At 36.3% G+C, this 12,500-nt stretch overlaps 1 protein-coding gene across 1 annotated transcript in view; it reads right to left on the bottom strand.

Moving 5' to 3' along the window:
• Window positions 1-8,514, bottom strand: part of LOC136851563 (leucine zipper transcription factor-like protein 1) — a 9,530-nt gene extending 1,016 nt beyond the window's left edge. Inside the window, exons 1-6 of the mRNA XM_067125823.1 lie at window positions 8,409-8,514; window positions 6,915-7,039; window positions 6,252-6,446; window positions 4,864-5,062; window positions 3,797-3,916; window positions 3,062-3,208 (exon numbers count right to left, since the gene is read on the bottom strand). Of these exons, the coding sequence (XP_066981924.1) occupies window positions 3,062-3,208; window positions 3,797-3,916; window positions 4,864-5,062; window positions 6,252-6,446; window positions 6,915-7,039; window positions 8,409-8,411 (789 nt within the window). The 5' untranslated portion in view covers window positions 8,412-8,514. The remainder of the gene's footprint in view (window positions 1-3,061; window positions 3,209-3,796; window positions 3,917-4,863; window positions 5,063-6,251; window positions 6,447-6,914; window positions 7,040-8,408) is intronic.
• Window positions 8,515-12,500: the final 3,986 nt, after the last annotated feature.

Here is a 12,500-nt window from a genome sequence, read left to right as displayed (position 1 = left end):
CCTCTTATCCTCATGCCCCCATTTTGTTAATACCAAAATCACAGAGAGCCCACTGGACCCTCTGTCCCCAGGGACCAGTGGCGTTTCTAGACATTTTGGGGCCCGGGGGGCACAGTCCCATTTGGGGTCCCTCTTATGGGGTGGGAGGCGAGTGAAGCGAGCCAAATCAGCTGGGGGGGGCGGGTTCGGGGGCGGGGTGAGGGAATTTTTAGAATATGAACAATTGTAGGATCATTTTAAAAGCACTTGTAGATGGAAATTTCAGAAATTTGGCTTGTCCTGTCATAGCAGCAATGGTTAAATTTCGCATTTTGGGACCCCCCCCCTCACATTGGGGCCCGGGTGGCGATTTCAAACAGGCCCCTCAGGAACGCCACTGCCAGGGACTTTGGTACTAGGCATATTTATCTAATTTCCCTTGTAAAAGTATTAAGAACAAAGGAATAAAGGAAGGATCTGTTGTTGGTCTTCTAAGATGAGTGAGATAAGATTGAAAACCTCCTTAAGACGCCTTCTTTGATCAGACTTCTTCATTCAGTTCTTCTTTTTTTAAGAAAGGAGAAATTACATACTTAGGCATTAGTTCTGTCAAAATACCCGAACAACGATATTAATCAGAACAGATGATCTCAAAATCGTTATTTTATTTTTATTGAAATTCAAATACACAGGCAGTGTAGGTTCTGTTTGCTACAGCCCTTATATACTAGAAAATATCTCATTAGTAAAACATTTTGACAAAATACTTGACAAATATTATGATATTATTATTGTTTGATAATTAATTACGATATAATTTGTCTGTAATAATCCTAACCTTCATTTAAATTACTTAAGTGATTTTGATTTTCATTGGCTATTTTTTTGCTCAAGAAATATGCTTTATAAATATGTACATTGATGCATTAAGCTCTACCACAAATTACCCAGCTTACCAAAAATGAAACCCATCATTAATAATTCTCTTTCTCTTGTTTGTTATTCTATATTTTTCACCAGAAATACGTGGAGAAAGGCAACAATTATCAGGCATTAGTTTCCTATATTTTCCATTTTCTGTAATTGTTACCATCTTCGTTTTCTGTGATAGCAACAGTAACTAAAGACTGTTTTCCCCCGATGACTTCTATCTCCCACATTCAACAAATCTTCAAATACTCTCGGCACTTTGTTCACCTTCTCTCCTTAAATTCTCCTCACACTTCTTTCTTATGAAGTTCAGTTGACTTCAATTACGCATACAGACTTGTCTTCACACCTTCCTCTCCCGCTTCAAATTACTTTTATCTTAATAAACGATCACAAACCTCCAGATATTCCTTTTCTCACTATTACATCAAATAACTTGCCCATCCACATGTTTTATACTCACTATTACATCAAACCGCTTGTCCTTCCATATATTTCATACTCACTATCGTATCAAACAACTTGCCCTTTCGCATGTTTTATACTAACACATGATTTGGTAAGCTCATTAGCTCACAAGTTTACTTTCCCAAGATTACTTATGAACATTACACTTTATCCATGTATTTCCATCAGTCAAGCTCCTTTCCGACCACATTTCCACAAGGCTCTCTCCAAAATGACTGCTCATCCACCTCGCTTGAAATATTTACATACTTCAAAGTAGCAGAAGTTAGTGTCCTATAATCAGACCACACGAAACTTTGCAACATAGGCAAAATATACGTCTTACCATTTAGAATTTGCTTTGACATCACTTTATTGAGCAAATATATAACCTGTTACACGGTTTCTATTTTTCTAAGTTTCTCTAAACCTTTACATAATTCTTCATTCGAGGTTTGATCATATTGTGTTCAACCTTTACCTGTCTTTTTTTTTTTTTTTTATTAACACCTGAACTATTTAAGTACGTGTGTTTGCGTGCTTCGTCAACCTTCACATGAAAGTAATGTGCCACAAAAACTCACCACATTTCAGCCTTCACAAAAAAAAAAAATAACGCGCCATAAATTCACATCAAACCTCTCCTGATTTAACGAAGGAAATTTTCTTTCTCAGACAAGAAGCGAGGTGCTTTGATACAGGTTATTCAAGATCAATGTTCTTTATCTTAGCCCAAAAGTAAGATGCACGAAAACCTCTTTTCTCAGTCTATAGGTAGATGCTTTAATACCACCATTTTTAGTCAACTTGAGCTGTTATTTTTCATCCAATAAGTAAAGTGCTGTTATCCTCACAGCTGTTAGCTTCACCTGATCAGCCAACAAGAGGTGGTCATTTTTAGTCATGAAGTAAGGTGATTTTATACTCATCTCAGACAACATTATTTTTCTTAACAAGTAGGTAAGGTACTAACAAGAGCTTTTCCTGTTCTGTCTAAAAATAAGGTGCTTTAATACCCACCTTCCTAGCCAACTTGATCTGATTATCTGGTTAATAGCTAGTTTAATTGACAGATAAGGTGCATTAATATTTACCTTCTCAACCAAAATTGGTTCTTTTCAGCCAATACGTAAATATACTTTAATACTCACCTTCCCAACCGAAATTTATTTTTCCGCCAATGACGATGGTGCTTTAATAGGCCTATTAATCTCATCAGCAAAAATCCGTTATTCTCAACCAATAAGTGTACTTTAACATTCTCTTCTCAGTCAACAAGGGCTTTTAGCTTTCTGTAAAAGTAAGCCATTGAGGAGGCCATTTGTCTGTCCGTCCGCACTTTTTCTGTCCACCCTCAGATCTTAGAAAACTACTGAGGCTAGAGGGTTGCAAATTGGTATGCTAATCATCCACCCTCCAATCATCAAACACCAAATTACAGCCCTCTAGCCTCAGTGGTTTTGATTTTATTTAAGGTTAAATTTAGCCATGATCGTGCGTCTGGCACCGCTATAGGTGCCAACAACACAGGTCGCCACCAAACCGTGGCTGAAAGATTCATTGGACACTGCTGAGAGTTTCATGGGCCGTGGCTGAGAGTTTCACACAGCATTATACGCTGTATAGAAAACCCGACTGCGCCGAAGAAACGCATTTTTTAATTGTTTTCTTTGTTGCCCAATAAGTAAGTTGTCTTTACACTTACCTTCTCAGCCAACATAAGCTGCGACTTGACCTGCATGAGGCTGTTCTTGTATGAGGTGAGATCCTTGCTCAGCTGCTCCTGGGTGTCCTCGTGCATCTGGCTCTGGGAGGTCATCTCGAGGCGCATCTTCTCCACCTCGTCTGAAAGCTAAGCATCAGAACAGAGAATCTGTATTGCTGCCACAGTGAACAGGGATGATTTCCAAACTAGGAACTTTTGAAAATTTATACGTTCAGTTGGAGGTGGATTTACGCTAAATACATTTCAATATATAATTACTTCAGAATTTTCTAGTTTTTGCATCTCTGACTCCCAGAAGAAGAGAAAGTGGTTAGAAAATTGAGGATAACTGAGGTGAAAGAAGACAGAACGAAACTGGAATAATGCCTCAGTTAGAGAAAGAGATACAGGAAGACGGAAGGGGATGTTGATAAAAGGATGTTTTACTGAATGTTGTAATACTGATTTGTAATGATTACTGCAAAAGAAACAGTGTTGACCCTTAAAGCCTGCCAGAGAAAATGTTGTACTATAATCAGCGTACTTTGAAGAATCTTACTTCACTCGCCATTTACATCTAGTATTTAGGAAAAGAAATTTGGTAGGATACAATATAATCAACATATTAGGACTGAAGTTCAAAATCTAGAGCAAACATCAACTTTCAATCTGCATATGACAGCAACTACCGAGTTGGACTAATATAGGCTTAATCTGTAATTTCGATCGTCTCACCTCTGATACGTCGTCCACCGTCGGCCTAGACGAAACGTTATCCTTTAGCTTTGCTAACTCCTCCTTGGTAGACTGAAGAGCGAGGAAGGATTCTGTCCTGGTTTTTATTGCGTCTGAGAGCTGTGAAGAAGAATCGGAATAGCTGATTAGTTGCTGTCAGGCAAGTGTGCATCATATAGTCTAACAGACTTTTAAAAACTTGGCATTTTCTGCCAAAATTTCACCACCTGTCATATTCTGCAAAAATTTTCGAAACTCGGAGTATTTTTCTGAAGTGTATTTTTTACCTTAAAGGCAATAAAAAACGTCAGTCACAAACATACAAAAACGTTTCCCAGCAACATTTCGAAATCTACATTTTATTCAAGTTTCCGAGTGGAGGTGACCGCCCTCCTCGCTGGTCTGGAAGAGGCTCTGCTTTTTCTTTCTTATTGGTTTTATTGAATAGCCGTAACCTAAAAGGCAATATAGGGTGGCGCTCTCTACAGGGAAAGCAATATAAAAATAACTGCCTTTTGGCTTGAGAAACAAAACAAAATTTTTTTTAAGCTAACTGGAAGACAAAAAACTTGAACGGGGATCTCTACCTAAATAATATTTGCGATGGATAGATGATGATAACAGAGAGAGAGAGAGAGAGAGAGAGAGAGAGAGAGAGAGAGAGAGAGAGAGAGAGAGAGAGAGAGAGAGAGTACGGAAGTGGGTCAGAATTACTGCCTCATATTACTGAGGTCAATATCTATTGAGTATCCATCAGCAATCAATGCAGGTCAGACGCTACACTTTTATTCCTTCTTTTTACTTCGTTTTCTTATTTATTCACGAATACTGTGCGAGGCAAGAGATCCAGCTTGTCCCTTCCCATCAGCCTGTAATATCGGCCTTCCTTACAGCCTTCCATTCTTTGAGAGGCATGTCCATACCTGCCTTGGGACTAAAGCCCCGCCCTTCTCCCCTCTATCCACCCACAAATCTTTTCCGCGCTTTCCTCATACCTGGGCTAGGTAAGGATATTTCCTTGCCCCTCCAATTTGGATAAAGCTAATGACATTAACCAAACGCCTCACCTGGTTTTCCAACGACCTGAGTTTCTCCGTGAGTTCGTTGTTTTCCTCCGTCAGTGTCTGGATACGGTTCTGCAGGAGGGCGACAGGCGCCCCTCCGTCATTCAGGGGTGCCAAGGTCTTCTTCTGGGGCGAAGGCATCTCAACTCCACGCCCTTGCAGCTCCAGATCCTCGAATTTCCTAACTTCTTCTATGAGTTCCCTGTGGGGGAGCAAAGTAGACGTGACTGACATGAATTTTTCACAAACATATCTTTCACTGAAAAGTTAAAGCTTACTGACTTTAACAGCTGATCGGAAATGTTGCTAGGTATGACACATTCAGTCCACTCCCAGCTTTACTTATATTTCTCATACTTTTTGGACAAAAAAATTGCTAGATAAGAGACATCTCCCTTATTTTAGTAATCCATCGCAAGCGCTAATGGGTCTGCCCCAATCTTTGCATTTCCAACTTTATTATTTTTTCCATACTTTTAAAAACTTCCTGAAGAAGTTAAGGGTTCCTGACTTAAACTACCCACTTTATTTAATTTTCCCCTTACTCATGTAGGGATCATAATAAATATATAAATACTCATAGCATTCACTCTCTTCTCTTTTTCTGTTATCCAGTAATATACTAATTAATCAGTCCATAGACTCAGTTTATCACCAAATTCACTTTAACTCTCTATATTGTTTCTCTCGCAGTCATATGAGAATCATTAGTGAACAATCACATGAGAATTACTTCTGGTCTAACAATCACCTGAGAATCACCACAGAAATAGCAATAATTTAAGAATCATCTAAGCCATAACATTAACCTGAGAATCTCCACTTGTCTAACAATCGTATGAGGAACACTATTTTTATAACAATCACAAAAGAACTCCTACTGCAATAACAATCACACGAGAATCTCCACTGTCATGACAATCACACGAGACTCCACACTAATACATCACTCCCGTGAGAATCACCATTGCAACATCAAACACATCAGCATCTTGCCAGCTATAAGAATCATATAAGAATACTAGGTTCTATAAGTAGGAGAGTCTGAGTAACTAAAAAACTGTCGACGAAAGTCACTGGTTATACTTTCATATGATATTAATAACAGGTGCTCCTCATATTAAACATAACGCCGGGTATCTGTCGTCATATTCTCTTTTTTTATGAAATTTGAAAACTAACTTCCTTTAAGAAGACAATAAAAACACATCTATTCAAAACAGTTATGCCAGGACTACTGTAGTCGTTCACGAAAACAGTAAACTGCAACTGAAAAGAAGGTGGGACCTCTCCTGATGGACCACAAGAGGGCAGCAGATGGGAGGTTCCTTCCCCCAAAAAAAGCAAGATGACGATGATACGAACACATCACTTTACATTTATTCACTCACTGGTTCTCGAGGTCTGACGTATCCACGTGGAGGTCCAAGTGCCACTTCTGTGCCTGCCCGAAGAGTTGGGAGAGGAGGAGGGAATTGGTGTGAGTGTCGTGGATGAGTTCGCCCTCGACCTCCGCCCGCACGACGTCAGCCAGGGAGTCGAGGATCTCGATAATTTCGTCCGCGGTGTAGGTGTCCTCCACGATTCTGGAAAGAAGAAGAAGAAGAAGCGGAAATACTTGAAACACTTGCAAGGTTGAAATCGGTGTTGTTTTTAAATCCCCTGATACATAAGTGCATGCAGGTTATGTTTTTGTTGATAAACCCAATGCACACACACACACAAACACATACTCACACACACAAACACACACACACACACACACACACACATATATATATATATATATATATATATATATATATATATATACATACACACACATATATATATGTATATATATACACACATTTATGTATACATATATATTTATGTGTGTACAGAGATAGACATGTATTTACAATTGTATAGACACCATTTTTCCTGCTCAGTAACACCATGCTTTATCAGCCTCTAATATAACAAACAGTGCTTATTTTCTAGCTAGAAAACAGAAGTGCAGCCGTGAACCCACTCCGCCAAGACGGCAGGGAACAAACAGGGGCCACAGTCACCTGGTATCCTTGACATCCTGAAAGCAAGCGTCGACGGACCGCAACCTGTGGGCCCTCTGGTACTTGCAGAAGCGAAGGTAAGAGGACAGGTTCTTCCTGTGGTGGTCATTCAAGTCCAGATCGCTCTGGAATAAGAGATTTTGGTTGAAAGTTTTCGATTGCAATTGCACTGTTGTGTGTAGAAGCATCTTTTTAAAGAAGAGTTAGTATTAAATAAATTTCTGACTCACACTGGGATCGAAATTAGGGTCTTTCAATTGAAAGGCAAGGGCTTTCCGAACTGACTCACTCAGGTTATAAAAGAAGTTGGAACCTAAGTGCTTCTGTACCTAAGGCTTTTACCTGGGCAGGCTACTGCCTAGCGGATCAGTTTCACCCAACTTCCCAACCCAGCAATGACCCAGTTGATACCATTTCATTCGAGTTATCCCTTCTGAGTGGATATGATAGAAGCAATCAACACACAATCACGTGACAAACAAATGAATTCCGGACTCACGTTGGGATCGAACCCCGGTCTTTCAACTGACCCCGACTGGTCGTAAAAGAAGTCGGGACCTAAGTACTGGGTTCGGTCCTAATGAGAATCAGAAATTCATTTGTTACACACGTGATCAGAGGTCAGTATCTACGAATCTGTTTGATGTTCCCAGTCCCGGATGCGAGAGTAACGAGCAGAGCTGGAAATATTCGAATACAAACATCGCACTGACATGAAGTTTTTTTTAATGACTAGTGTTTATATAGTCACTCAGCAGAGGGTTGAAACGTATGGCAATCCTATGCCTAGAATAAAGAAGAAGAAGAAGGCTGAACGCAGGTTACATATTACCTCTGTGAACAAATATATATATTACAGAAACTTGCGATAAACCTTAGCGGGCTGGTGTAAGTGGCAATGGCTTGTAATGTGACCCCCACCTAAGCTTCTATCGGCCTATTATTTCGTTTATTATCAGTGAACCAGTATCATCATTATTCTGTCTGTCTCTGTCTCTCACTCTCTCTGTTATGCTCTCTTTTTTTCAGGCATCCGGTCTACTTCTTAAAAACACATGTTTGTAATGTGTGTGAGCGCATGATTGTGTGGGAGTATGTGTTCGTGTACTATAAAAACCACAACGGCTAATAAATCTTATTCGTAGATCAATGTTAATCAAACGAACCACTTCCGGGTTAAGCGCACTTTAAAAACAATTCAGAGATTAAGCAAGCTAAATGAAACACTAAAAATAAACATGAACAATGAAGAAAACCAACTGAGTAACAAATGACGCAATTGCAGAGAATAACACGAAGACTTGCCGGAAAGAAAACAAGAGACTGAAATCATCGATGCTGCTGCGGTCACAATCACAACAAAGTTTTCTCTCAGCCTCGAACAAAAACTCATTAGATCCGTTTCATTTTCCTTCGCGACAACGAGATCTAGACGCCCCCGCAGATTCCGGGTAAAGTTGAACTAAGGAAAATATCAGTTTCCACAATCCTCACCATCTTCTCGAAGCGTAGAGGAACAGAAAGTAATAATAACTTGAGCGAGTATAGTACCCTGCTTGGTACCCTGGTGGAGCGAAAACAGAAACTATGTTTTGCAGGCGCAAGAGAAGCTGTTTGCTTCCGCGGCTCGTTCGTTACGACACAAACGCTTCGTGGAAGGCCAGGCGAACTACTTTGTATATATATACTGTATATATATATATATATATATATATATATATATATATATATATATATATATATATATATGTATATATATATATATATATATATATATATATATATATATATATATATATATATATATATATATATATATATATATATATATATATATTATAATGTATGAGTACACAGTATATGTAAAGGATTAGATATACAAATATTGAAAAAATACTCGTAATTATACATACAAGTAGTATTAAATATGTTTTTGTACGTATGCACACCACTAAGTTTTATGCAGAGCACGCACAAACACACACATATAAACAAAAATACATGCATACATACATATATATGTATATAAATAAATAGACGTATATATATATGTTTATAAATATCCACTTACTGGGTATATATTTGTCCGATTTCCCGATATATTAGCAAATCGAACGTACCCCTGAGTAAGAGTTCCTTGCTCATATTGAACTACGCACACCTGGCAAGCTGGCGTTGCCATGACAACGTAATAAACAAATAATCAGAAGTTACGTGCTTGACTCGCTTCATTTGAAACATTTCGTTTTCGTTATTAATTTCGACTTCATTTTTGAGAGAGAGAGAGAGAGAGAGAGAGAGAGAGAGAGAGAGAGAGAGAGAGAGAGAGAGAGAGAGAGAGGATGTCCAGGCATAAGCGTATCAGATGTCAGTATTTTTTTGTTAATAGTCCAATATAGGTTTCATAATTTTTTCAACAGCAGAGACTAAGTTAGTCTTGGGTTGTCTGTAAATCGTTTTAATAATAACAACAACACAAAATATAGCCTAAAACAAGAGCAACAATAATAATGATATTAAAATAAAAAGGGCGGAGAAAAGGGATTTCTTCTCTTTCTTCAGAATCTCATCATTATTAAAAACACATCATATCCGGTAACCTAATTGATTAGCATTTTTACTTTTTAGGATGTGAAGTATAACAATACAAAGTAAATCTAACTCAAGTAATTAAATAGAAATTTATAAAATATAACTCTTCTACCATCCTGTCTCTCTCTCTCTCTCCTCTACACACACACAAATATGTATATATATATACAGTATATTTATATATACATATACGTATATATATGTACACATATATATACATATATATGTATATATATGTATATGTACAGACACACACACACACACACACACACACACACACATATATATATATATATATATATATAGCTGAGAGGGTAGGTGGCTGCTATCAACCGAGGCAAACAGGACCAAGGGCAGAGGAAGACGTCCATAATAACGGCATACCTTTATTTGTGCTTACGTTTCAAGACATCTGTCTCATTATCAAAGCTGGAATAAGTAAAATATAAATATAAAATCAGACTCATACTTAAAATTACAATCAAATTATAAAAAAGAAAAAAGTTATACAAAAGAAAGACAAAATTAAGAAGACCGTTACCGTTTGTACGGAGTATAAAAGTAGAGTGACATAAACAAAGAATTCCAGGCCGGGGTAAACTCACGTCAGGTACAGAGTTGTTGAGGTAGTTTAGTTGTTCAATCTTGGTACTAGTAGTTTAATAAAAGAGATTCAAAGATAGGCGTGTTCGAAGAACTGGGGACTTTGTTCGAGAACACGCCAAAAGATGTAAAACAGAAATTGATTATAGAAATTTTAAAATACTTTCCAAAGTCCCCAGTTCTTAACTTCCTATCTTTGAATCTCTTTTATTAAACTACTAGTACCAAGATTGAACAACCAAACTACCTCAACAACTCTGTACCTGACGTGAGTTTACCCTGGCCTGGAATTCTTTGTTTATGTCATTCTACTTTTATACTCCGTACAAACGGTAACGGTCTTCTTAATTTTGTCTTTCTTTTGTATAACTTTTTCTTTTTATAATTTGATTGTAATTTTAAGTATGAGTCTGATTTTATATTTATATTTTACTTATTCCAGCTTTGATAATGAGACAGATGTCTTGAAACGTAAGCACAAATAAAGGTATGCCGTTATTATGGACGTCTTCCTCTGCCCTTGGTCCTATATATATATATATATATATATATATATATATATATATATATATATATATATATATATATATATATATATATAAACAATTATTTATAATTTACTTCAAATAACCACAAAACGGAAGACAACGTAGATTTACAGATTGAGGTATTCAGCTGAAGCGAAAAATAAGAAGAGGTAAAAGAAGAATGATAAATGATAAAAAAAAAAAGAAAATCCACGAGAAGCGAAATTGTTGTCTGTTGACTGGGGAAACAGAACAAAGGCAAAAGAAAACGGGGGAAAAAGAAAAGGAAGTTAGAAAATGGAAGAGGAAATCAACACCGGTAAAAGCCAATATTGGTCAAGGGATCATGTCATTCCTCTCTCCGTCGCTCTCTCTCTCGTTTTTCTCACATTCGGTCTAATCCTTTATTTTCACTATTTCTATCTTAATTTTATTCTCTCTCTCTCTCTTGTTTTTCCCACATTCGGTCTTATCCTTTGTTTTTACTGTTTATTATCACAATTTTACTCTCTCTCTCTTGTTTTAACCACATTCGGTCTTATCCTTTATTTTTACTGTTTTTATCATAATTTTATTCTCTTTCTCTCTCTCTCTCTCTCTCTTGTTTTAACCACATTCGATCTTATCCTTTATTTTTACTGTTTTTATTATCACAATTTCACTCACTCTCTCTCTCTCTTGTTTTTCCCACATTCAGTCTTATCCTTTATTTTTACTATTTTTGTCAATTTTATTCTCTCTCTCTCTCTCTCTCTCTCTTTTGTAGCCTCTCACCGCTGGTGCATCCATACCTAGCTTTTTAAAATTTTTTTAGCTTTTTTCTATTTTAAGAGAATCCAATTTTGGTTTCCCTTCAAGGCTCTAAGCCGTTCCACTCAAAATACTATTTTACTATTTTCTACCCCGTCGGAGGCTCTGTAGTTGATAGCTATCCTCTCTAGGGGTTCAGATATATATATATATATATATATATATATATATATATATATATATATATACATACGTATATTTGTATATATTATATATATATATCATATATATATATATATATAATATATATATATATATATATATATATATATATATATATATATATATATATATATATATATATATATATATATAGAGAGAGAGAGAGAGAGAGAGAGAGAGAGAGAGAGAGAGAGAGAGATCACTGCACGCTTATCTTTACTCAGATGGTCAGAGGGCTGACTCTGAAGGGTATTAATCTTCTGGTTATCCGCAACGCTTCTGCGATGAGGTTGCTAGCCCCAAGGTTCCCCTAATATACATCATTTCACAGGCTAGCTTTAGCCGCCTGGCTGAAATCGATCTGTCTCCCTGGAGTTGAACTATGGTTATATATATATAAAATGTATGACCTACTCGTATATAAACACGCACACACACACATATATATATATATGTATATATATATATATATATATATACATACATATATATATATATATATATATATATATATATATATATATATATATATATATATATATATATATATATATATATATATATATATATATATATATATATATATATATATATATATATATATATATATATATATATATATATATATATATATATATATATGTACACACATATACACACGCAGACACACTCACACACACACACACACACACACACACATATATATATATATATATATATATATATATATATATATACAGTTTATTAAGCCCTTTTCTTTTATGGTTTAATAGTCCCTGTTTCTTTAGGGTTGAATAGTTCCTGTTCTTTTATGGTTTAATAAACTCTCTTTCTTTGTGGTTTAATAATCCCTTTTCCTTTATGGCTTAATAATCCCTGTTCCTTGATGGTT

Source organism: Macrobrachium rosenbergii, chromosome 23 (genome assembly GCF_040412425.1).
Source record: "Macrobrachium rosenbergii isolate ZJJX-2024 chromosome 23, ASM4041242v1, whole genome shotgun sequence".
Classification (NCBI taxonomy): domain Eukaryota; kingdom Metazoa; phylum Arthropoda; class Malacostraca; order Decapoda; family Palaemonidae; genus Macrobrachium; species Macrobrachium rosenbergii.
Note: the sequence above shows the minus strand (reverse complement) of the source record. Positions and strands in the feature narration are given on the sequence as shown.